The sequence below is a fragment of the Podarcis vaucheri genome (genome assembly GCF_965113315.1).
Source record: "Podarcis vaucheri genome assembly, chromosome: 2".
In the NCBI taxonomy this organism is placed as follows: domain Eukaryota; kingdom Metazoa; phylum Chordata; class Lepidosauria; order Squamata; family Lacertidae; genus Podarcis; species Podarcis vaucheri.
Window position 1 is genome coordinate 79,106,936 of NC_138760.1, and position 27,189 is coordinate 79,134,124.

At 45.5% G+C, this 27,189-nt stretch overlaps 1 protein-coding gene across 2 annotated transcripts; it reads left to right on the forward strand.

Moving 5' to 3' along the window:
• Positions 1-234: 234 nt before the first annotated feature.
• On the forward strand, positions 235-26,932 carry ACY1 (aminoacylase 1). 2 transcript variants are annotated; one of them, XM_082214566.1, is made up of 15 exons: positions 235-584; positions 3,204-3,354; positions 10,497-10,561; positions 13,424-13,528; positions 15,061-15,155; positions 16,539-16,615; positions 18,009-18,098; positions 18,469-18,525; positions 20,439-20,512; positions 20,775-20,824; positions 21,557-21,701; positions 22,738-22,806; positions 23,137-23,216; positions 23,612-23,672; positions 23,787-26,932. In XM_082214566.1, exons 2-15 carry the CDS (start codon positions 3,237-3,239, stop codon positions 23,949-23,951), a joined length of 1,251 nt encoding a protein of 416 aa, XP_082070692.1. In that variant the 5' UTR covers positions 235-584; positions 3,204-3,236; the 3' UTR covers positions 23,952-26,932. The 2 variants fall into 2 exon arrangements, with proteins under 2 accessions (XP_082070692.1, XP_082070691.1); XM_082214565.1 differs by lacking the exon at positions 235-584 and adding an exon at positions 778-939.
• Positions 26,933-27,189: the final 257 nt, after the last annotated feature.

Sequence of the window (27,189 nt, forward strand, 5' to 3'; positions counted from 1 at the left end):
ACCTTTCAAATAGTGTGTGTGAACCGCGTCATGTGATCGATTCTGCGGGGCGGGGCTTACCTGCCCCTCCCCTCCAATGCTGTATTCAAGTTGGCAACTTTGCAAAAACACTTGGTGGATGTTAACTTACTTTCCCCTGCCCCAATATTTTCCACCGGGGCACCCACCCATTATGTCCATTAATACCCTCACCTACCTCACAGGGCTGTGGCAAAAAATTGCAAGGCGATGTATGTTGAGCGTTTGAAGGCTCTCTTAAAAAGGGGCTGGGGCGACTTAAGAGTTTGGAGTTTCTTAGCTGGGCTGCGAGTTTCCGCTAGCGGCTCGCGCTGCCACCCTCTAGCCAGCCTGCTCAAGAGAAGAGCCGGCGCTGGGGAGCAGGAAGTGCTCCCTGTGGAAGGGCCCTGGACGTGCCCAAGCCTGCCGTTTAAAACCTGGCCTTTGCGCGCGCGCTCTCTCTCTCTGGTTGGCAACCAGGGTTAATTCACTCGGGCCCGGGCGACGGGAAAGGGGTGTTAAACCCCGGAACTTGGCGCCAAGGCCAGCCCTGAAGGCGAGAGGACAGGCGGGACCCCGCTGCAAAGGTGCATTGGCGCGCTCGGCTCTCTCCTCCCTCCCTCCGCAGTAACCCTAACCAGCTCCCTCCCTCCCAGGAAGTCCTGAACCAGAGGCGTCTTCTGCCTCTTCCCGAAAGCCCCCCCCCCGCTCGGCCACGTGCGCCAGAGCCCCCTCCTCCCACTCGCCCGGCTTGGGACGGAGGCAAGGCGGCCCAGCTGCCCCCCGTGGGATTGGCCCCGCCTGAGGCCGGCGGGCGGGCTGGAGGCAGGACTGTCCCCGCGCCCAGCCTTCCTCCGCCGCCGCTGCTGCCGCGAGTGCAGCAGAGCCCGGCAGCAGGAGGAGGGCTGGAGGCAGGCAGTGGCTTCTGCGGCGACCGGAGAGGTGGGTGAGCGGGGCAGGGCGCGACCCGGGGAGGCTGCCCGAAAAGGTCCCCTTTGGGCGGCCCGGGCGAGGCAGCGCCAGCGCCTGGCACCGCCGGCCCTTGCGCCTGCAGGGAGGAGGGAGAGAGGTTCCTGCGGAACTACTTGTTTACTTAGCAGCCGGGGCGGGAAGGCGCGTCCTGAGGGGGCTGGGGAGGGGCGAGCTGGCTCGGCGCCCCTCGGACGCCCCCGCTCCTGACCGCTCTCCCCATAAACGCGCCTTGCTCTTCTCCACGAGGACGACCCCCCTCTTCGGAATCGACTGCGGCTTCCCAGTCCCGCTGCCTGCGTTGTGTGGCCGGCCTTTCCCCTTGTCAAGTGCAGCCTTGCTTCCACAAACGCGTTCTCTTCTCCCCTGCCCTCAAATGCTTCATTTAAAAAAGAAGCGAGAAACGAAAGCCGCAGCATTTTCCAGCACTCATCATACGCTGTCATGCCCCAAACTTCCCCTGGCCAAATCTGCCACTGCTCGTTTTCTAAAAGTTTCCCTCTCGATCCCTGCTGCCTTAATAACTTGCTGCCCACAACGCCCTGTGCCTGTTTAACACGAATCTAGCTTTGCTAAGCAAGTCCACCGAAGTTACAACCTCTCGCGAACTTTTTTGCTCGCCAACTGTACCTGCCTATGCCTGCCTATTTGAAGTGCCTGGTTGCGCTGACTGTGGTAGATAAGCAACTCTACAAGCCTTCCTTCTTGCCACACAGGTATTGCCACACAGCAGTGTATTGTGGACTCAGTGCTGCTCATACATTCAGGTTTTTTGGGTGTTTTTTTAAAAAATGGATAGCATCAATGCTGTCCACATGAAACTGCCACCCCATGCTATTTTCCGGACTAATCAACTATGATGTGTGGATGTTATGAAATATTTCCATGCTTGAGCAGCACCTTCTTCACAATAAATCCTGCTGGGCAGAAGTGTCTGCAGTCTTTCTCCCCATACCTTTTCTTTCAAAACAAAACAAACGCCCCCCCAAAACCCTACTTCCCATACTTGCTCTTGCCCACTTAATTCTCCCTTTCCCAATTCTATACTCACCAGTTTCCTTAACACCTAATCACCAGAAATTTCTCCTGTGCTATTAATTTTACCAGCCTCCCTTCTATTCTAGTCACTACCATGATGTCTAAAAACCCCCAATATTGAATCTTCAATATCCTACAGCATTATTGTCTTAGTAAAAGGAGAACACAAACTGTGGATCTTCATATCATAGAGTTCCCTCAATAAGAGTCTTGAACCAAGTGCTTTTTTTCTTTAAAAAAACGTTTAGTGGTACTCTCATTTTCCTACTCGTGTTGAAATACTGCCCCTCAATGAGGCCAAACTCAGATTCACAAAATGTTTCAGGGTATGCATACCCCCGCGTCCCCCCAGAAAAAAGCACTGCTTGAACCCATCTGTTAGGAGCAGCTACACATTGATAATGCAAGTTGTACCCATTTACAGCTGTCTGACTGGCAGTAATTCAATGGATGCAGCTTTCTTCACACCTGTAGGGCATGGCTATCTATACCTGTGGAGTTTCTGTGGTGAATGCAGGACACAGTCAGCAGGGGGTGTGTGGAGGTGGCAACACTACTCCCAACTTGTAGGTCAGTTTCGCACCCTTCTGTGTTTCCAGCACCTTTTGCTAAGCTGCCTGTTTGAATGCTTCCATGTAGGTGTTAAGAGAACACATCACCCGTTACTCTTGCCATTACTGTACAGTCATTTCTCATTTCCAGCAAAAGTTGCCTTGTGCTCTAGCCCAAGAGCTCTGTAAGAGACACAATACCCAGAAGAAGCTGTTGTAGAAAGTGCACATGGCCATGCTCATTTTCAGATTAAACCTTGTGACCTTCATAGTAGTAGGTGTAATTGAGTTGAAAGAAAGCCTTGATTGGGATTTTTTTCCCCACTTGGGTGCAATGATGATTTCCCTCAAGTGCTGAGCTCAGCTTTCATAGCTTTGGATGTGTGTTTTTTGAACCATTACAATTTTGGGAGCGAATCCATTTCGGGGAAGTTTTTAAATCACCAGTCAATTATTGGTGCCATCTGGCAATTTCCTCCTGTTGCTGCAGCCTCAGGAAAGCGAGAGAAGGCACAGCAGGAATTAAATGTGGTTATACAAGTTAGTACCTGTAGCAGCGCAATTCCACTCTGAACAGTAAATAAGGGAGAATGATATTCTTGCTCTTGCTCTCTGCATTTCCTATGTATTCACTTCTTAATTTCACAGAGGACTCTAATATCCTGTGTCCAGAAGGCTAACATGCTGCCAGAGAAAGACCCTAAAAGGCAAGGGGAGAAGGACCCCCAAGAAGATCCATCAGTCACCCTCTTCCGGGAATATCTGAGAATCAAGACTGTCCAGCCAGAGCCTGATTATGGTACGGAGGGTGTTTTCTTTTTCCTCCTTCATTTTAAAAAGGCGAAGTTCTGCTGCTGTCTACTTGACTGGTGTCACTGCTGGAGCTTTGCAGAAACATTACATAATCAGCAACCAATGGGAGTCCATTCGGAGGCTGGTTACTTTAGCAGCTGGAGGTAATGTTCCTGCATCATTTGCCAGAGTGAACAAAACAAATTGATTTCTTGAGTTCATTTGAAATGGTTTTATCTCACCTGTTCTGGCTAAGATGCACTGAATGCATTTGTAACATACAGCATAATTTAAACAGGAAAAACCATCTAGTTGGAATTATGCATTCCTGGATATATTTACAAAGACCTATGATTATCTGTGCTGTGCTGTGATCATTCGGTCCATATGAATTATTCTGAGTACAGCTTGTAAGTATCTATCTAGCACCACCACCCCATGTTTCATATGTATTATTTTCAATATTTAGCCTTTATAATCACATGGATAAGCCTGACTTCCATTGCCCCTCAGCACTAAAACTGTGCTATAAAGAGTGAGGAGAAATATCTTTCCTCTCACTTTATAACATGCATTTCATTGCTTTCTTTTTTAAAACAACATCCCATCAGAGTTTGCCAGGACCTGATTGGTCTGCTTCTATGCCACTGTTTCTCTGAGAAGCTCAGAACAACATTTTAGCCTTATTAAACACACACACACAAACACACCTGTGACCAGGGATATTTTTGGGACAATTTTTATTAAATTGTTAATTAAAATATCCAGATAAGATATGTAAAATTGACAAGAAAATTAACCGTTATAATACAATCCAGTACATTTGCCATCTTTTCAATGCATCATTGCATTTTCTACTTCAGAGTCAGAACATTTCTCTAGCCTCCTTTTCCAACTCAATCAAATCATAACATAAAAATACTTTCAGACAGGGTATCTTGCAATAATGGTAACATGTCCCATGACATTTTCCCGTGGTTTGGTTTGCTGCCCATAGAAGACTAGAATGTAAAGAAAGGGGTTATGCTAGAGCATTTTCCGCTGACAAAAAGTTTTATATGTGCGAGCAACATTTTATATGCGGAAATGTTCAGCCATGTTAGCCTGCCACCATCTTCAGTCTGAGTGATTCAGATCAGACACAAACTTACTATTTCTGAACTAGGTCAGTAAAATTTCCTGAGGACTAGATGCACAAAATTCCTTACTACGCTGAAGAACCAGCACAACTTGGTTGGAGACATTCTCAGCATTAGGAAAACAGGGAAGCCACAACTGATATGGAGTAGGCCGATGAAAACACAATTCAACACAGTTAAATAAGGCGACAGACAGCCCTGTACTCACTTCTGTGAGAGTAAGTCCCACTGAGCCCAATGGGGCCTGTTTCAGAGTGGAAGGGTGCACATAGGATTGAACTATTAACCGCTTAACAGGTTTATGCATGAGTCTCTCTTTGTTGGATTATAGCCTTCTGCCAAAATCCAGAGAACAATTTTAGAAGAACACAAGGTCTTGAATGCGCCCAGTCGGACTTCTGCCCTTTCCCACTTTGAACAGCAAATCACCATACTGTAGCACAAACAACTTTTGACACTTTCTTGAGTTTCGGAAATACTTGGCTGGAACTTTTGAAAGCTACTGCTGGAGAAAGGCACATCAAAAACCCCAGTGGTCCTCAGTAGGCAGAGGAGCAGAAGAAACTTGCTAGACCAGAATGGAATGTTTCATAAAATGCAAGTCACATAGAAGCTCCAGTTTCAGGATGTGTGTGTGTTTAAAATTTCTGTTCCTTGCATGATTCAGTCTATTCCTCAAAAGATTCAAGTCACATTTCCAACCCATGTACGTTGTTTCAGCAGACTTAACCTTTCTACCTTCACCTTCCTAACCATGATTCCTTCCCAGTGCAGATGAGCACAGTATAGGCCAGGGATGAGGAACCTGTGACCCTCCCAGAGATTTTTTGACTCCAGCTCACATCAGCCCCAGCCAGCAAAGGATGTGGGAGTTGTAATATCTGGACGACCCTAGTTTCCCCACTACTGATATAGAATGCAAGTTGTACCTCAGCGGACATCAGATAGGGATGTGATATCCCTTTCTCTTCCTCCACCCCCACTCATGCCTGGTGGACAAATCCCTACATACGGCTTTTTGAGTTGCCATTTGAAAGAAATAATGTGTTCCATAGCTGTCAGATCAGAAAGTAATTTGGAGGGGTTTAATAGTGATATTTTGCACCCAAAGCTACTCAGAAGTGTGAAACAGCAGATGTTAATAGTTTATCTAAGAAACACTTTGCTGCTTTTCGAACTTTGGTGCTGAGTGAAGTCCACATTCCAGAGCTTACTTCAGACAAATATTGCCCCTCTGTTATCCTGAAGTATTAATGAGTCACAAAGTGAGAGGATTTAAGCCTTGTTTTCATGGCAACAGGAGTAAATCTGTATGCACTGGGCACTCAAGTGAGTTAAGCTGGAAGAGAATTTTTTGTCTGTCGTATACATTGGCTCTCATCCACTTCGTTCAGGCAGACATTGAGTTGCAGTCATGTGAACCCTTGTCCTCAGTGTACTCAGCCTAAAGTTGGCAAAGTTAGCCTTTCTAAGTCACCTTGTAACTTAGGCTCCTGTTCCCATACCACATAGCTTGAAGTAAGGCCATGGAAGCCAGTAGGACTACAGTGGTACCTCTGGTTACGAACTAAATTCATTCCGGAGGGCCGTTCTTAACCTGAAACCGTTCTTAATTTGAGGTACCACTTTAGCTAATGGGGCCTGCTGCGCTGCCGCTGCATGATTTCTGTTCTCATCCTGAGGTAAAGTTCTTAACCTGGGGTACTACTTCTGGGTTAGCGGAGTCTGTAACCCAAAGTGTTTGTAACCCAAGGTGTTTGTTACCCAAGGTACCACTGTACTCTGGAATGAGTGGCTTAAAGTCTGCAGTCCTAGCCTGCCTGGTGTATCTGAATTGCATTACATTGGCCTTTTTGAGCTAGGGTCAAAATTCATATGAGAAGCGAGATTGTGTATTTTAATTGAAAATACATTGTATGGGGGGCACCCTTGCATGTCCACCTACTGCATGGCGTCCATTGGAAAGTTGTTGAAAAGAAAGCCTCTGTGTGGTAGCCCCCTTATCTACCGCCTGGCCTTATGTACCTGCCACATGCTTGCAGCGTGTGCTGGATATACCAGAGGGGGAAATGGCTCTTGTGTAATGCACACTGAAAATCAAATCCCAGGCATGGCAGAGGGTACACATGACAGGATTGCTATGGGCAACCTCATTCAGTCTTTTGTTCACACTGTCACCAACTGTGTGTTTGGCTGGTTCTGTGAATAGTCTAAAGAAAACTGGCCAAGTCATTTTGGGAAAAAATAAAAATGATTTTATTATAACAAACCTGCACTGGATTACTATTTGCATTTTACTTATGTCAACTTGCTTCAGTTCAAGCAAAGCAATGGCTTACTGCTCCACCGCTTTGCCAGAAATAGCACTTATAAGCACTTTTGTAACTAAGAATTATTGTCTTAGCATGCAATCCACACACACACACACCCATCTGCTGCATGCGGTGATGGTCGGGGGGTGGTGGTGGATTGCATAGATCATTGTTCAAAACAGCTCCTTTGGCCTTTAGCCTGGCCTGGGATTCACTAGATCAGGCATACTGTAGGCAAACTCCAGCCCTCCAGATTTTTGGGACTACAGTTCCCATCATCCCTGACCACTGGTCCTGTTAGCTAGGGATGATGGGAATTGTAGTACCAAACATCTGGAGGGCTGGAGTTTGCCTATGCCTGCACTAGATCCTGAGCTACCCACCCTGTAGCTGTATAGGATATGCTGCCTGGGATGCATCCCACTTTGTGAATGTTAGTGGGAGGAAGAAAAGTGCAAGAGAGCCATAATTAGCTGTTGTGCGTTTTTCACTTACAGAAGCAGGAGAAGCCCATTCAAGTGTTGCTTGTGAAAAAGTCTCAGTGGAGAAAGTCTTGGCTTGGGTCCATGAAGAGGGCATCACCTCTTCAATGATGAAACCATTAGGTTCTTACTGGACTATCATTGTTGCACACTTTTGAGCTAGGCAGAATGAAACTGTATGAATTGTTTCCTGTGTCCAAGGAGAGAAGGGCAATAGGAGGACTGCGCCAGAAAACTCCAGCACAAAGCGTTTGCAGGGAGAAAAGATTTGTTGTTGAAATCCCCCCCACCCTCCCCTGTTTTGCTGGAGGGGCCCTGCAGGGAGAAGAATCCATCAAAGGGGACTTAATAAGGTCTGTTTCCTGTTTGCTTGGCCAAGTAAACTCCTGAGAGGAACCACAGAATGAAAGCAAAAGATTTTTACCCCCCTCCGTTTGTTTTGCCCTACTGGGTCAAGGAGGCCCACATAGAAGGTTCTGAAATAGAGAGGGGCTGCCAGAAGGAGAGGGCTAGCTTTGCAAAAAAACAACAACACTTAACACTCTCTGGACACAGTCAGTAGTATGCAGTTGACCCTGTAGTCCTTGCAGAAATTGTACTTTTTATTTCATCTACAAGGAAAATTAGGCAACGCTGCTCCATGCAGGCCTACCATCTTTAGAAAGCTTTAACTTCTCAACATGCCTTGGCTAGTCCCTGTCAAACTGGCTAGTCAACTGGGGGGGGGCAGGGAGAATGGATGGATATAAAGTGTGCAATGGGAAGCATTTGAAAGTAGCAGCACCTACAAGACTTGAGAACCTTTCCAGGATAAATGACAAAATATGTCAAAATAATCCTCAGAGCAATATTCAGCCAGAAGAATAGTGGAAGGGGAGGGCAAGACAGTCCTTTTCTTTACTTGACACACTGAGCTTCAGAGAAAAAAAATGAAAAGGTGCAAGTTGCTCTTCTTGCTTCCCCCTTGCCCAACAACTGTGCCCATCTGCAAAAAGCAGTGTGGAGTGAGAGATCAGCCTCTGCCCTGAAGCCTCATCTTCTGCCAGTTTCAGGGTTGCATTATTGCCACTGCAATATAAGAGAGCCTTCCATAGAAGCAAATGCTGGAATGACACCCAAAAATTCTACGCTTTTTTGGGAAATATTTCTTGTACATAGAAATATTAGAGGTTTGAACACCCCTTCCCAGTGATGGCATTCCAGCGTGCTATCAGAAGGCAAAACAGGGGTTCACAATTTTGGACAAGAAAAAGGAGAATAACTATGATCCAGCTGGCAAAGTGCTGGATGGACTTCGGAAAACCAGTGTACCAGGTGATTTTATGCTTTCGGCTGTGTGTCTTTCCAAATACCTCTTTCTACATCTCTTTACCCTGCCTTTTGACATGAGGTGTATGTTTCTAGGACCATTCTTATGTCTGTAATTATAAGTTTTAATATTGTGCTATGCTGTGTTTGAATGTTGTAACCCACCTTGGGGTGAAGAGCAAGTAATAAATAAGAATATAATACAGTAATGCTTGCTATTATTCAAAACGTTCAATGGAAAATACTTAAGACAAAGAACTGCTTTAGCTAATCTGAAACAGAGGGCTCAAACAAGAGGCCTCTCCGACATTCTGCAAAAAAAACATGTAAAAGCCAGAGTATGCAAACAAGATGTATTCCCAAAAATATTTTAAAACCTTGTCCGATGCTTCAACTCCATTTACTGTCCACCTCTGGGGAAAAGTTCTACTGCTCATACTGCATTAGGTACAATGGATGTGCAGCTTTTTGTAGAGGCTACACTGATGATTTGAGTAAGTTTTAATGAATTGCTTCATGTTGTATGCTGCCTTGGGTGTTCATCAGTATGCGGATGATACCCAGCTCTACCTCTCTTTTAAATCAGAACCAGTGAAGGCGGTGAAGGTCCTGTGTGAGTGTCTGGAGGCGGTTGGAGGATGGATGGCGGCTAACAGATTGAGGTTGAATCCTGACAAGACAGAAGTACTGTTTTTGGGGGACAGGAGGCGGGCAGGTGTGGAGGATTCCCTGGTCCTGAATGGGGTAACTGTGCCTCTGAAGGACCAGGTGCGCAGCCTGGGAGTCATTTTGGACTCACAGCTGTCCATGGAGGCACAGGTCAAATCAGTGTCCAGGGCAGCTGTTTACCAGCTCCATCTGGTACGTAGGCTGAGACCCTATCTGCCTGCGGACTGTCTCGCCAGAGTGGTGCATGCTCTGGTTATCTCCCGCTTGGACTACTGCAATGCACTCTACGTGGGGCTACCTTTGAAGGTGACTCGGAAACTACAACTAATCCAGAATGCGGCAGCTAGACTGGTGACTGGGAGCGGCCACTGAGACCATATAACACCGGTCTTGAAAGACCTGCATTGGCTCCCAGTACGTTTCCGAGCACAATTCAAAGTGTTGGTGCTGACCTTTAAAGCCCTAAACGGCCTCGGTCCAGTATACCTGAAGGAGCGTCTCCACCCCCATCGTTCTGCCCGGACGCTGAGGTCCAGCACCGAGGGCCTTCTGGCGGTTCCCTCATTGCGAGAAGCAAAGCTACAGGGAACCAGGCAGAGGGCCTTCTCGGTAGTGGCGCCCGCCCTGTGGAACGCCCTTCCAGCAGATGTCAAAGCGATAAACAACTACCTGACATTCAGGAGACATCTTAAGGCAGCCCTGTTCAGGGAAGTTTTTAACGTTTGATATTTTATTGTATTTTTGTTTTCTGTGGAAGCCGCCCAGAGTGGCTGGGGAGGCCCAGCCAGATGGGCGGGGTATAAATAATAAATTATTATTATTATTATTATTATTATTATTATTATTATTATTATTATTATTGGTAATTTATGGTTTTATGTATTTATTATTGCATTTCTATGTTGCCTTTCCTCCAAGGAGCTTGAGGTGGTGGGCATGTTTCTTCTTCCTCCTCCCCATTTTATCCTTACAGCAGCCCTGTTGAGGTAGACTAGGCTGAGAGTGAGTGATTGGCGCAAGGTCACCCAGTGATCTTCATGGCTAAGTGAGGATTTGAACCCTGGTCTCCCAATCTCGGTCCATCACTCTAAACACTACACTGGCTGTCTCTTAAGGCCAATTTATAAATGCTTTTAGTAAATGCATAAGTAAAATAAATGCCATTGACCGAAAGGTGGTTAAAGCGATGTATTTCATTGATATGTGGTTTTTACAGCTGCTTCTCCTCTCTCCTTCCAGACACAGCAGTGAAATTCTTGGAGAGAATAGGCTCTGAACTTGGCCTACAGTGTCAGAAAGTGGAGGTAATTAATGAGAAAGCCATTGCCCCAACTCAGTTCTGTCAGGATGTCTGATCACCCATCTCCAATTTACTGTTACATAGTCTCTCAAAGCTTATGACTTGGTAAAGGAGGTGCCATTAATCTCCTGTCATACAGGAAGCTTTGGGCTAAGGTAAATGGTTCCTGGCTCTCAAGAACATTGTTTTGTTTGTTCATTTAAAGTACTTCTAAGCCTCCCTTGACCAAGACACATTTCAGAGCTGGGTACAGTGAGCATGAATAAAACTATTCATACCAGATGCAAAAACAACATAACATCACTATTAATAACGAGCTAGCAAAATGAGAGGCATAAATAAAACTGTAAAACTATACTGCCTAAAGAATTATAACGCAGAGCTCTAGTTCCACCACCACAGACTCAAATTTGATAATCACAATGGTACATGTCTTTTAAATTCCGTCTCATCTGCTTATTCTCTTAACATCTGCAAGAGGGATATTTCTTAACATTCTTGGATTGTTGTCACTGTCAAACTTCCATCTGTTTTAAGTACCAGGAATAAGAAGATGGCGTTGGATTCACAGGAGCAAAGTGTCCACAAAACTCCTGTTAGTCATGGGTGAAATGCAGACCACAATTTTAGATTCCTTAGTTGGAATCACTGCATTAAGTTTACAACCCCTTATTATTTCCTTGTGGCCAAAAAAAATGTACTCTTTAACACTTCTCCAGAGAAGACTTATTATTGACAGTTTGGGCCTGAGATAATCAGTCAGTCCTAGTGGTGAAATAATGTTGGCATTCCTTATTTGTTAATTGTGTAAATCCTCTCTGCTGGTGGTGATAATGTTTTACACAAATGATCACCGGTTCTGTTACAATACTGGTGTCCAATACCAGCACCTAGTACGGAGGCTGGAGTCAGAGCCGCAAATTAATGACCCCAAAATAGTGCCTAGCAGAGGTTCCAAAGAGACTGAGAGCCATATTCTCCTAATGAGTCCTGCCAATGCAAGGATTTCCACTTGCACAATGGGACTTCCCCTCTTCCCTCCCTGTGTGTGCCTTGAACCCTCCCCCAAATCTTTTCCAAAGGGTTGGGGGAACCCCTAGAACAGATTTAGGGGATGTGCAGGGGGAAAAACATTGTAGAAAGAGAAATCCAGAGTCTCCCCTCCTATCCAGAGTCAGAGGCACTAATGCTTCTGAATATCAGTTGCTGGAAACCACAGGAAGCTCTTGGGCTTGGGTCCTTCTTGCAGGTTTCTCACAGGCATCTGGTTGGCCACTGTGAGAGCAGGATGCTGGACTAGATGCTAGACAAGGAGGCCATGGGGAAGAAGAACTGAGGATCAAGGGAGGACTTGGGATGGAGCCAAATGGGTTTTTTGGTGGGGAAGAGAGAGGAATTCCCGAGATAGGGCTCTTCAGGACCACATGTGTTGGCCTGACTTGAAGGGTGAAATAGAAGCATAATAAATAAATGGCAGTCTTGAACAAGTTTTGATTAATTATGCCCTCTTGATTTGTGTGGTGCAAGGTAGTGGTGGTGGTCTTCAGATTTATTCTCAGGCAACCTTCTGATTAAGCCACGCTGTGGGAAGCATTCTGATAATGCTGGTGCTCATATTGGCTGTTTTATAATTTGTTGCAGCCCTCGTGCAGCCTATAATCTCTTCATGAGCTGGCTATCCCATTAATCTCTTATTACCATGTTCTCAGGCTATTCTTGAACAGATCCAGCCTGACCTTTCCTGCATTGGGGCCTGTGTTTAGACTGATTATTGGTACAAATTAATGCCATGCAAAAACGAAAACTTTTTTTTTTTTTAAAAAAAGGAGTGATTTGTGTTCTTTTCTCTATTCCTATGTATAGTTAAAGGCTAATTCTCCCCCAAAATGTTAAAATTTAAATGGGTCAGTTTCAAATATTTGAGTTTGCCTCTACCTCAGTCTTTATCGTGATAGTCCAGGGTACTTTAAAAGGACTAGCAACCATAAGCCTATATGAATTTCCCAGAGTCCTGTATCTGTTCCGGACTCCGTCTAGTGATTTCTGGAACTTCTCTGTGTTGGAAAGTACTGCATTTTATTATGCCGTTGGAGGACTGCAGGTGTGGACCTGGATCCGCAGAAGCAGTTTGGGGCTGCCTGATTTCGCCATAAGGAGACACTGTGTTTGCCTGAATTCCAAGGCTCATTTTGATTCCGCCTGTGGCACTGTACCTCACACCTGTTTCTTTAACTCACAATGAGCAGGGTTGTACCCAGTGCCGGTCCTACTTCGAGTAGATCCATTGACGTTAATGGACCTGAGTGACTCGGATTTATTAATTCCAGTAGGTCTACTCTGAGTAGAACTTGGTTGGAATACAACCCAACCTGTGCTCAGCCTTGCAAACAAGTCTACAGAAACTACTCACCTATAATGCTTCCCTCGCTACCCATTTGCCCCACAAGTGGCAGTTTCAAAACGTTTTTCCTGCCTCGTCACCTCACGGTGATGCTTATTTCCCACAAGTGGCTACTGCAGAAACCTGAATTGAGACAAAGCCACCTTAAGGCTCCAGTGTGCTTGCTGTCCGTCGAATTCTCCCTTAATTTAATGGAACAATTTGCAGAGAAGAAAATAAGACCCTATGGAAACTCAAAAATGACTATAAAGCCCAAGCCGCAATAAGGTAGAAGAGTGTGAGCCAGAACAGGGCTGCTTCTCTCTCATCATCATCCATCAGCCCCTGTTGCTGCCTCTCTGGATTGCACACCTTTAGAAAAAAAACCGTTTCCAAGCACTTGGGAACCATCTGCGGAGCTTTTTGTCCATACTGATCTAGCGACAGGACGAGCAACCCACAACTTGACTTGGTGTTCTTTTGCAGGTCTGCCCTGGCCGTGTGATCACCATCCTGACCTGGAAAGGCACAAACCCACATCTCCGCTCCATACTGCTGAATTCCCATACAGACGTCGTGCCGGTGTTTGAGGTTAGGAGGGGATTCAGGTCTCTGCACCTTGCATGTGATGTTGCTGTTCAGAAAGGGTGTTGGTAGTACAAATGTGCCCCCTCCTTCAGAATGTTTTGAAAGACCCAGGGAAGCGTGATAATCCTTGCTTGCTTCATGTTTTGAATATATAGAGGACACAGGTGACGGTGCTTATATTGGTGTGATGCATTTTCATACACATCAACACCTGTGTCATCCTGGGGGATTAGTAATACATACCACAGAGTTCACACGTTCTAGGACGACAACAGTTGAGGGATGAGATGCAATATACCTTTGAGTAAGCCCTATAATTTAAACTCAAGGAAACTCTGCCCTCTTCGTTATTCTAGTCCCCAGCTTTATATCAGCAGAGTGCCACCTTCAGGGAGAAATAAATAGCTGTAGGCATTTAGATGGTTTCTTTAATACAGTGGTACCCTGTGGTAGTACCTTGAGTGGTACCTCTCAAACTTAATGTGTTCCAGAAATCTGTTCCAAAACCACAGTGTTCCAAAACCAAGGCATGCATCCCATAGAAAGTAATGCAAAAAGGATTAATCCGTTCAAGAGTTTTAAAAACAACCCCTAAATCAGCAATTTAACATGAATTTTACTATCTTATGAGATAGTAAAATAGTAAAATGAAAGCAAGAAACAATGTACTGTACTATAAAATACAGTGGTACCTCGAGTTACAAACATTTTGGGTTACAAACACTTCAGTTTACAAACTCGGGATCCCAGAAGTAGTACCTCGGGTTGCGAACTTTGCCCCAGGATGAGAATAGAAATTGCCTGGCGGTGGTAGCGGGAGGCCCCATTAGCGAAAGCGTGCCTCAGGTTAAAAACGATTTGGGGTTAAGAATGGACCCCCGGAATGAATTAAGTTCATAACCCGAGGTACCACTGTAAATAAAACAGCATTGTAGATGATAAAAATTAAAATCATTTTTTTTTCTTGCCTGGTTTTATCCTTCTCTGCAGTCACACAATCAATCAATCAATCAATCAATCAATCAGTAGCTGAACTGGGATCCACACGGTCTCAAAAACAAATTAACTGAAAAAGCCTCAAAGCAAAAAACACAAAATTAATAGCAGAAACAAAAGCACCCATTATAAGCTCCAGATATCACCTCAGAACACTGCAATCGGAAACAGAAGGCTTGAATTACAATGGGGGGGGGGGCAAATTAGCAGTGCAACAGGAAACACAGGGGGACGCAAAACAGAGCACATTCGGCTTCCGAAAATAAGTTCGAAAACCGGAACACCTACTTCCGGTTTTGCAGCGTTCGGGTTCCAAGTTGTTCGTGAACTAAGCGGCTCGGAAACTGAGGTACCACTGTAGTTAGTCTCCCACAGTGTTGTTTTTTTAATTGCACTTGTAGTGGCATCAGAGTGTTTCAAGCAGGCACACATGCCAAATCACATAGGGTGACAAAGAAGATATGGATGGATTCAGCGCCTCATGTCCTCCCATCACTCCTATCTTCCTGAGGTGCTCTGTGCTGTTTTCCTTCCCACAGGAATATTGGCGCTATGATCCGTTTTCAGCCTTCAAGGATTCTGAGGGAAACATCTATGCACGTGGAGCCCAAGATATGAAATGTGTTTCTATCCAGTAAGTCCATCCATGGTGGAGGAGAGGACACATGACTGAGAAGATTATCTCATCCTATCATAGTTCACGTGGAGTGATCATTTCAGTTAGTGCACTTTAGTGAGTGCAGAAGTCAGCGGTAAACTTAATCCTGATTGGCCAGTGTGCCTTGGGTTAAATGGTAATGGGTTCAGTGCCCCAAAGGTAAACAGGAATAGATAGACTGCTAATACACACAAATGCTGCCTGCATAGTATGTGGGTGGTTAAATCCTGCAAGTAGCAAAGTTTTGTATAACTTTTGTAGCCATCTTGTTTTTATTTTATTACATTATGTGCTGCTTAATTACATCATAAGCAGTATACAAGTAACTCAACATCATAAAAATAAAAATCATCTAAAACCATAAAATCAGAATTCAGTTAAAATACCTGCTTGAATAAAAAAAAGTCTTCAGTAGTCATCGGAAGTCCAGCAGGGAGGGGAACCTGTCTGATCTCAACTGGAAGGAAGTTCCATAAAATTAAGTTCACAGTACTGACGCATGGGCATAGCCAGGATATTTGCTGCGGGGGGAGGGGGGCAGGACTGACGTGATTGGTCAGTTAGTTAAGTATTTCTATTGTTTTACTTGATGGGGGGGGGAGAAGCTGCCCCCCTGCCCCCTCCTTGGCTACGCCCATGTACTGAATGCACAGCTTCTGGTAGATACAAACTGTGCGTCTGAGCCATGGGGGATCCCTGATGGTGACTCCCTCAAATACATCAGTGGTTGGACACGAATCTATGGAACCAGGCAGTCCTTGAGGCATCCTGGATCCAAGTTGTAAAGGCCTTGTAAATTAATATAAGAACCTTGAACCTCTCCCAGTAGCATATAGCCAGTCGCTGCAAGCTTTTGAGCATTGGAGTTATGTGTTGGCGATAGTCCGTCTGCATCAACACTCTAGCTGCAGCATTTTGTACTAGCTGGAACTTCCAGAAAAGGCTCAAGAGTAACCCCACATAGAGCAAATTACCAATGCATGAATTACCGTGGCCAAACTATGAGAATGGCCATAGTTGGCAGACTAGCGGTAGCTGGTAAAAGGCATTCATAGCCACCAAGGCTATCTGTGCCTCTAACAATAAAGGCAGAACCAGGAGCACCCCCGAATTCTTATTAATGTGTGGTTAATACAAATTACTTGTCTTGCTCTGCCCTGTATGGTGTATCTTAGAAGTCAATGGACTCTGATCCAGGCTTCAGCTAGCTTCCAATCGCCACCCCCACAAAACCCACCCTCTCTTTCCCTCCTTTGTCATTCCTGCACCTGTGCATGATCCTGACTGGGTGTAGGCCAAGCATCTCTGGATTGTCCCAGGGGTATCATCAGCCACTAAATAAGGCTCCTTTACTTCCAGGTACATAGAGGCCATCCGGAAACTGAAAGCCGAAGGGAGACAGTTCCCACGTACTGTTCATATGAGTTTTGTCCCAGGTGAGTTAACCAAGGGCTTATTCTTTCCCATTTACTTGTATTTCTTGCCCTAATAGTTTCTCCTCCTTCCATATTTCTCTCAACCCTTTTGAATGAACTTTAAAAGGCCCAGCCCTCCTCTTTCCTTAGATCTCCCTCCCAAAAGACAGTTGAAGTAGTAGGAGTTTGTGTCCCTCCCCTCCCCTCTCAGCTTGCAAATTACACCAGGCAAGTCAACCCAACCTTTTAATCCCTGCCATACAAACCTTCACTGTATTGACTGCCCTCAATCCCCTCTCAATAACCAGACTCACCAAAAACAAAAGAAAATAAGTCGCCACCATCTCCTTTGGTAGTTGTCTGTTTAAGAGATGCTATAGGAGGTGGCTGAGGGGAACCAGAATTTAATATCTGGTAGTGGCGGCGGCTGTTCCTCCTCCACTGCTGGAGGCTGTATGCCTCTGAATACCAGTTGCTGGGGATCACAAGTGGGGAGAGCGCTGTTGCACTCAAGTCTTGCTTGCAGACTTCCCAGAGGCATCTGGTTGGCCATGGTGAGAACAATGTAAGTGGGCCTGTAGCCTGATCCAGCTGGGCTTTTCTTTATGTGGTCTTTGTAGCTGCCCAAAACAAGGTTTTTGCTTGTAGATCCTTTAATAGACAGCCATTCTTGTTCCATCCTTGGAACACTAGAGGGCACCTGCAGAGGATGCATGTACCACAACCAAGGATTTTGGGCCTGACTGGATGTAAATGGAAAGTCTGTGTTCTCTCCTTATGCCCTTTTTGTGGTTAAAAGCAATCATGGTACCTCCCAATTTGGGTTGAGACCATGCCACTGGAGGGGTGGGTGTTTAACCCTTTCCCTTCACACTACTTCCATGGCTTAATCACTCCCCACATCCCCACAGACTGCTGCTATTAACTGCAATATAGGTTCATGTCCCCCTCCCTTCTCTGCAGCATATAACCACATAGGTTTAATTCAATAAAAATACATCTGAGGGGATCCAAACACCGTTCTCCCATAGAATGTTTCTTCTGGCCCTCTGTTGCAGCCCAGGTAACCAGATACTGATACCTGCCATTTCTGCAGCCTTTACAGTATTAGTACAGTCTGCAGTTTCCTGGCTCTCCTGAGCAGACTGACTGGCTCCTGCTACACAGCAGGAAACAATTTGAACATCACAAATCTCTGTGTCATTGCTAAGGTGGATCATCACTGTGAGCTGAGTCGCCACAAGTGAAATCCCTCCAGGTTCCCATAGGGAACTGTGAGTTGCCATAAGCTCTTGGGCCTGTTTTGACTCTCAAGTGCAGAGAGAGATGTGGTTGGTCTCTGGAGATTGAAAGCAAAGGTGTTTATGTGGCAATTGGTGATTCACTTACCTGGTCTCTTTTCCCTCCCCTGCAGATGAAGAGATTGGGGGCCACAAGGGGATGGAAATGTTTGTGAAGCGACCTGAGTTTGCAACGCTTAATGTTGGCTTTGCCTTGGATGAAGGTGAGGCTCCCATCAGGGAAGCTATTTTGGACTTGAGTGTATGAGGGAACCAGCCCATACATTTTGCTTTACCCTTGCTTCAGTTTATCCTTGGTGATTACCTGGGCATACTTCCTCTCTCACTGCCAGAGAGAGAGAGGGAGAGAGAAAGAATGAGATTCTGTTAGGTCACAGGCTTAGTGTCAAAAAGGGGCATACAGTGGTGAAGATTCTTTGTTTTACTGGTGCAAGGCTAATGATGAACTCACTTGCATGAGATTAATGAATCCCCAGCCACTTTGCTTTCCTGGTCAAAAGGCGCTTCAGAAAGCCTACTGTGTCTTCTAGCTAAATGTGTTGTTTCCTAATTCCATTCTCTCTCTTCCCCCAGGCCTGGCAAACCCGACAGACACTTTCACTGTATTCTATGGCGAAAAATGTCCGTGGTGTGAGTACAATCCGGGATTCCTTCTATGTTTGTGTGTTTGGATTTTTGTCTCTGTTTGTGGTTCCCTCATGGCTACTTCTGGTCTTACATTATGTTTGCTTGCATTTTCAATACAGATCTTGGGAGAGATAATGTCTTTTGAAAGAAAGAATTGTTGAGCCTCTTTCACAGGGAAGTCACGAATTCTTCTGAGTAGTTTCTGGAGTTTTGCCATACCCATGTCTTCACTGTAAAATAGTCACACATGTAACACTTCCTAGAGCTTTCGGGGCTTTATGGAGGAGCCAGAGCAGATAATGAGACCAGCATCCTGTTGAAATTGGTTTGGGACTTCATAATTCTTAGCCACAGCTGTTTTTCACTTTCATGGTAGATTCGAATCTGTGGATTTTTAGTCACAGTTAACATCACTGGAATCAACTTGGAATTTTAAGCCTCCTTCCTTGATTGGTTTTTTAAACCTTGGGATTTTCAGTAAGGGCTTGTAACTTGTGAGTTCAGATAATTTTGCAGTGAATGTCTGAAAGTCGGCATTCACATGTGAGTGTTAACAGACCATATAAGTGTGATTGCCAGCATCCCCTGCCTTATATCTGTAAAAGGGAGTGGGGATTCATGTCAAGGTAACAGGATATCCACCATTTGTTGGATATACGAATGGTAACATTGCCATAAAGCTGATTTACTATAGTTTGCTGCTTTTATTCCCCTTCCTATATGGCTTTGCCTCACATTTTCTCCCCTTCACCCATGCTTGCTTTCTGGCTCCCTCTCTTTGGGATACTGCCACAGTCCAATGTCTTATCTGCTGCCTTACTGCTGTCTCCTTTGCTCTTCCTCAATTTATTCCTATGGTGCTCTAGCCCATCCCTGTTGCCTTCTTGGTACGATGCCCACAAATGGAAAGAGTTTTATCATTCACCCATTGTTGTGGACAACTGCTAGAGAGATAATGGAGGAAAATCTTATAGGGTCTACTCCATGACAGTAAAAAAAAAAAACTACTTTCCCACCACTAAGCATATCCACTCAGTATTACACAACAGAGCATTTCTGAATAGTTAGGGGCTTTTTACAACTTGGAAACAATTTTTTTCTTGTACCTACTCTTGACATGGATTCAGGTTATATGGAAACTAGGACAGAGGTATGCATCCCACCCTTCCTACTCCATTTGTAGGAATACCAGGGGTCAGCAACCTTTTTCAGCTGTGGCCTGGTCCACTGTCCCTCAGACCTTGTGAGGGGCCGGACTATATTTTGGAAAAAAATATGAACGGATTCCTATGCCCCACAAATAACCCAGAGATGCATTTTAAATAAAAGGGCACATTCTACTCATGTAAAAACACGCTGATTCCCAGACCGTTTGCGGGCAGGATTGAGAAGGTGATTGGGCCGGATCTGGCCCCCGGGCCTTAGTTTGCCTACCCATGGAATAACCTTTCTGTTTGTTCTTTGAAAATTCACTGTAACGCAAAACGTTGCACTACAGTTTGCATGCAGTTTTGTTTTCGTTTGTTTGGGCGCACTACGTTTTAAAAATGGGGCTCTTAAAGTATAGACTATGCCATTTCCCCATATAAGTTGAGAAACAATGGATGCAATATGGATGCAAATGATGTGTGCAGCTAGGTTGCTGCGGCTTTAGCAGCAACAATTCCTGCTGCTGAAGAAACAAGCCCACTATTCAACTGCAGAAGCCGTTTGGCTCATCAGCCATGGGGGTCTGTGCAACACTCCGGTACTATTCTCTCTTCTTTGTGCATGTTGATCCTTTGGATCATGGCACACTTCCTCTAAAAGATGTGTTGAATGTGGTTCTCACTTACTGTAGGAGTTGGGCATCAAGGTGTTGCTTGGACTACCTTGCTTACCATTCATGTTTTGTGCTTCCTCTGAATACTTTGCAGGGATTAAAGTGAAGGTAGAAGGGAACCCAGGACATGGATCCAGATTCATTGAGAACACAGCTGCTGAAAAGATGGTAAGAGATTAGGAATAGGGGCGAAGTGGCGTGGGAGGCGAGGCTGCTTTTGTTTGGCAGGGAACAGAATTGTTTGCTTAGATCTAAAAGCAATGCCTTCAGCCATCCAAGCTGAGGTCTGTTTTCATAGACCTTTCTTTACACAAGCCTTTGAGCCTGGTACCATCCAGCTTCTGGGCCACCTTGAAAAACATTTGCTCATTAGAATATGTATCTATGTTTCCATATTGTTGCATTGACTTTTCTGCTTTCTTGCCCATAGCACAGAGTGATTACTTCCTTCCTGGAGTTTAGAGAGCGTGAGAAACAAAGGTGAGGAAAAAAGAAGCCCCAATGGGAAGCCTGACTGTGTTGGGAAGGGAGCTTCTCCTGACCTTCTCTATGGCTCACTTTTGTTTGCTATTTATTTGGTGACCATTTCTAATGTGCAAAGGCCTTTCAGTCCTTAAGTTTGTCCTTGTAACTGAGATAGAGCCATCCCTTAGGACTGATGCTAGCATTATTCATTGGGCCACACGGATGCATGACTCGTTGCCATCTGTGTGGGTTGAGGAACATTCAGGTTGTTGTAGAGCCCATGAGCAACAGCCCTGCTGGGCAAAGGCAGAGAAGCTTTATTGCAGGGAGGGAACTGACCTATGGCTCTCCAGATGTTGTTGCACTACAACTTCCACCAGCTCCAACCAGCATAGCCAGTGGTGAGGGATGGTGGGAGTTGTAGGCCAACTACATCTGGAAGAATTCTGGTCCCCTATCCCAGCATTAGTGGCACTCATTGTTCCTGAGACAAGAGGCTTGCAGTGGAACGTGTCTATGTTTCCAAGACCACTTGTAAGCTGCTGTATGAGTCACCTGTCATTTGGACTCCGCTTCTTATGGGCGGGAATGTTAGCTGCTCTGACGATTGAAAATACCCACTGTTCCTGCCAATACTTGGAACAGTGATGTTAACCTCCTGTTTCTTCACCCTTGGGACTTAGGGAACAATTACGTGCAGCGTTTCAAAGATGTGGGGTGAAAGTCTTTCTCCCTTGTTTCTTGCAGGTTGAAATCAGAGAAGCACCTTACCTTGGGTGACGTCACTTCTCTCAACCTGACCATGCTCAATGGGGGCATCTCCTTCAATGTGGTCCCTTCTGAGATGTCTGCTGCCTTTGACATCCGCATCCCTCCCACAGTAGATTTAAAGGTACAGTATCTGGCTACTGACAGAAAGGAAGGAGGTAGGGGAAAGGAGACTAATCTTCAGGCTGTGGGGTATTGCCTGGAATATGCTTACTGGGAAATGGCTGGGGAGTGTATGTTTACTCTTCCTGCATTGGACTGTGTCACCTAGAGCTCTCGTTCCTAGGCTTCTTACGTTAAAATTGTTTGAGACATCCTATAAAATATTACAAAATGTAATTTTTTTTGTCTTGCATTGGTTATCATTGATCACATGAAAGCACCTTGCAACCCTTTCTGGTTATGATTAGGAGAATTGAAGGGGTGGATTTCTTTGTCTGTAAGGTACCTCCAAGAGCCCTGCTGACTTTCCCGTTCCACTTTTCCTCCTTGCCCTGAAGGATCATCTCCAGTTGCAGGACCCGCCTTCAGAGGCTGCAAGAGAGGAAGGAGCCAGTTGGGGAAGCAGTTGAGGGAAGCCTCTGAGGTTTGGCATGGTTCTAAGCCAGCATGGATCCTTGGATCAGTGGTTAAGCTTAAGGAGCATTTGATATATTTTTATATATATTTGTGGGGGTAAGAATGGTGGTTAACCATGGCAGGAAGGAGTGCAGAGGATTCTGGGATGAGTTAGAAGGACTGTGGGATAAATTGAAATCAGAATCATTCTGAGATCAACTAACCCCTTTTACACCCAGCTGATCACCTGCAGAAGAGAACCCTGTCCAGATACCGTTTCATCAGGAGGTCCTTTCTGTACAATGTACATTGCCTTTAGTGTGGCAGTACTTACCCCTTGGACCTCCTTTCTGCTACGTACAGATCAGAGAGGTTCTATTTTTCCAGCACCTATTGAAGACTGTGCTTTCTTAAACAAGCCTTATAAGTTGGGGTTTTTTTTAAAAAAAAAAAATCCGGTCTGTTATCTGTTATTACATCTGAAATGACTTTTATATGTTTTTGCTGATGATGTTTTTATTGTTAAACAGATTCAAGATGTTTCACAGGAAGCAGTTCCTGGATGAAATAAATAACCATGTTTCTTTGTTTCTGCTCTGCAGGCATTTGAGGAGCAGCTCACAGCCTGGTGCCGGGCGGCTGGAGAAGGTGTTAGCTATGAGTTCCACCAGGTAACTGTGGAGACGAGGGAATATTCCAGCAGCCTGTTGCCACCCCCTTAGATCTAGGCGCATAGCTCAGTTCCTGGCTTATGGCTACATGGCCGCCTGTGCTGCTGCAGCTGCTGCTGCTGCCACCTCTCTCTCTCTCTCCTTCTCTCCTCCATCTCCCTCTTGGGCCTCTCCTCTCTCAATATGGCTGCCCTTCTGTTCTGCCTTGTCTCCCTCAACCTCTCGCACTCCTGCTGCCGCTTCTGCCGAGCCCTTGCCACAAGTCTCCTGCACTGTAGGTGCCCTGTTGCCTCCTCCAAGCTTCACCCTCTACCCTTTTCTTTGGGCTAGAAATACACGGATCAGTCGGTGACCTCCACAGAGGAATCTGACCCCTGGTGGAAGGCGTTCAGTGGCACCTGCAGGGACATGTGAGTAAGACGCCTCATTCCCCCCATTCTCACACTCACTCTTCTGAAGACCCCTGTGGAGGCTGGTGGCTGTTTTCACCTGCCGGACGCAGAAGGAACTGTAAACACGACATCATTTTGGAGGGAGGGATGTGTGAGGGGGGAAACCTAACATTCAAGGCATTCAGAAAAAGACTCCCCTAGGGATCAGTATGGAGAACAGGAGAGTGGCCCAGTTAGCCTCACCCTTCCCAACGTCTCCCATTCTGTTCATCCGAGGTACCCTGTGCTCCATTTTTAAAAATTCTCACCATCTGAATCCCGCCTTCAGGCAGGTTAGAGCCTCCATGGCAAGAGAAAGATAGCCTAGCTTAGCAATGGGAGCTCCCCTGTCATAGTATCTCTGTCTTTGTCAGGAACATGAAGCTGCAATGCGAGATCTTCCCTGCTGCCACAGACAGCCGCTATATCAGAGCGGTGAGTGCAAGTGCGTTTCCTGTGTGCATTTACCTTGTCAGTTGATTTCTTCCAGTACTTTGGTTGAGCTTCTCTTGTCTCCTCTTCCCCCCTCCTCCTCCCACTGTCTTGTAGGCAGGACACCCGGCTATCGGCTTCTCCCCAATGAACCGCACCCCTGTGCTGTTGCATGACCACAACGAGTTCCTGAATGAGCAGGTCTTCCTTCGCGGGATTGAGATCTACGCCCATCTCATCTCTGCCCTGGCCAGTGTCCTTCCACTGCAAGCAGAGGCCTGAATAGGGGCAGGCAGAGCAGAAGGCAGCAGTCCGAGGGAGAGAGATACCAAAGAAAGAGAGAGAGAGAGAAGCTGAAAACCTGCATTGCTTCCGATTTTGAGACGGGAACCCTGCTAGAGGGGACGTAGGCCTTAGATGTTTTGATTGAGGGCTAGGGCTTGCTGAGATCACACCCAAAGCAGACTGTTGCATTCCAGCATCCCTGAGTGGTACACAAGGGGGGCAAAGCATGTTGGAAGCAGAAATGTACACTTACACCAGTACATATAAAGTGGGGCTCTGTAGGCGTCAGCAGCTGTTTCTCTGCTCCTTACCAAAGCACTTACAGTCAAGACCCTTGTTTGCACAGTTCCTGCATCAGGTCCCAGAGCTCCAGCTCTTTATCACCACCAGCTAACCATGTTGCGTTTTAAAGGATAATCCTCAAGCACCAGGTTTGTAGGACTGAGGTTCTCACCACTGAGGCTTCTTGGGTTTTGTGGCAGAACGTTATTGCCTTGTCACTGGCTCCTTTCACCGCCTTCTCCCCTTAACACCAATGCTGCACCCTTCTGCCACGTGATTCCCTTCACATATCAAACCCAAGGCCAAAGCAACCGGAAAATCAGGGTAAGTCCTAAGCTGCAGGATTAATCAAGCTCCCCCCTGGTTCCTTCTTCCCTTTTGCGGGTTGATGCTCTTGACACCTAGCTGGTTTTCACTGCTACAAGGCATGCCTAGTTCTCAAAGATCCAGCAATCTCAAATTTTCAGTGGGAGTCCAGGCACCATGGAAAAGCCCCAGTTTTCCCTCCATTATATGCTGTATGGTGTTGGGCAAATCTACACACTCTCTCCGTGCCCCTCACTTGTAGAGGGGCATGAAATGTTGCCACGGGTGCTTTGCCACATGAGATCTTCCTACAGAACTTGGTGAAGATGAAGGAAAAGGCAGGTTTGCTGAGGGAGATAGTAATTAATATTGCCTTACTTGGAACCTGCCTTCCCCACACACCAAAGTAGGATTGGCATGGGGATGGGTGTCTCTCTGGATATTCACTCTTTGGGACTTAACAGCAGAGGTGCTGGCTGCAGCATGGTGCCTTAATTTTCTGTTGGACTGTACCGAGTTACTGCTGACACTTGCCATTCCCATGCAGGTAAGAGTTGGGTGAACAAGATTCAGCCATAAAGGACAGCCATCTCCTCCCCGCCCCAGAACGCTCCAAGGGAACAACACTACTTTATGATGCTTTTAGCAAAACTTGCCCTTGCTTGGAAAGATCGTTTTTCACATTATGCTACAATATAATTCCTCATCCTCAGGTTTACATGATATTTGATAACATCATCTGGAATTGCCAGCAAATTCCCTAGAAACTATACTCACAATCACTGACATTGTAGATCAACATGTACTTAAGCAATGAGGAATACCTGCCCCTTCATCTCCCTGTTACCAGCATGCGGCTTGAGCAATAGATTGGATAACAGCATGATGCTTTAATCTGACATGTGTCCTTGCTAGTATCAGTAAAATATCATCCACTGAAGTATAGTGAGGAAGAAAATGGGTTTCACTTTAAGTTTTGTATCCCAAAATTCCCCCATGCCAGAGTAGGCCTATAAACCAGGATACTTTTAAAAAGCCTAAAGCAAAAAACCTGCAAGATGCTTGTTTTACAACTCAATCCTAAGCATGTTTGGCAATAACTCCTACTGTTTTCAGTGAGGCTTACTCTTTGGTAAGTGTGCACAAGATTGCTGCCTTGGACAAAGAGTTGAATGGCTACCTTTATGAATGGCAATATGAGAAGTTAATGAATGACTACAAGGGAGAGGGATACATAATGTAAATATCGTGATACAACCCTCCTCTTGGCAAGTGGAAACTATATCTACATCTGCATTGGTAAACCTATGTTTATAGAGCTGCCTTTATGTTCATCCCCATAACATCACCTCTTTATGGAGGTATATTTCCCCTCCTCTCAAATAAGTTTAGTGAAGAAGAAGAAAAAAACAGCAAGTGGTTGTTTGCATCCCAAAGGGGTGTTGCCTCTGGGATTCAAGGTGCCACATCCCATCCCAAGTAAATGCATTTGACAATTTTAAGCACTGCTTCTTTGTGGAGCGAAAAGCCTTAATAGTGGCACAGACTGCATAGTCAGCAATGCCTGCATTGCACAGGAGGAGGAGCCTGCCACTCCTGCAATGTTGTTTTTGCTCTCATTTGAGAAAGAGGTACACCCCCCCCCTCAGTCATCCTGGGAAAAGTGCAGGGAGCATGGAGCTCCCTGCATTGCACAAGCTGCTTCCTCTGGTGGGGAAAGGGAGGTGCTGCTTGCAAGATGGAGCATCCCTGCACTCCTCCCTCTAGGTTAGCAAGTAAGGTATATGGAACCTGGCAGTACAGCATATATAGTGTGTCACATTGAATAATGCTTAACTTGAAAGTGCGCAATCAACCAGTAAGTTCTCCTCTGCAAGTGCCATTAAACTTCCTGGTGGTTTGTGCTGATGGTGTCTACATCTCCCTATCACCTCGTAAGCACACCTTTTCACAGGTAGAAACCCTAAATGTGCATAGCTTCCACCATAAGATGCATATCTCAGCATATATATATATTTATTCACATTGAGAAGATTAAGTACTGCAGGCCAACAAAAAATGTAAAGGTGTGTAAGGCATGAATATGGAGATAATGAACATGATTGTTGAATCCTGAGAGTTGTTCTATATTCCCCTGCGGATTATGTCTAAGGGCTTATTTGTTGGGGTTTTGAGGATTTGACACCTGGCCCTCTGTAGTCTTAAATTATCTAATCTGCTTGCTGGCGAAATGAAAATAATAACAAGCTTGTTCCGATTTAGAAACATTAGAAAACTTCAAATATGCTTACAATGTTTCCATGTCAAAAGGCCAGAAATATACAAACATGATTTTAAAACAAAAATAGGATGAAGGTATTAAAATATATTCAGATTTCAAAAACTCAAAATGTGTTCAGTTTTGTTGATGTGATAAAATGTTCCTTGAGGAGGATGTGGGACTATAACTTCTTTGTTTTCCACCAGATGGCGCCCTACACCTGACTATCCTCTGGCAAAGGCTGATTCCCACTTTACAGGGCACTATCTGCATTGTAGTGTTTGCTGCAGTTTGGTGCAGAAAGGGGCAATGCAAATCCCTAAGTACTTGGCTGCTGGCTGCTGCTGTTTTATCCATTTCTTTTTGGTTTCAGGATTCACGTTGGCA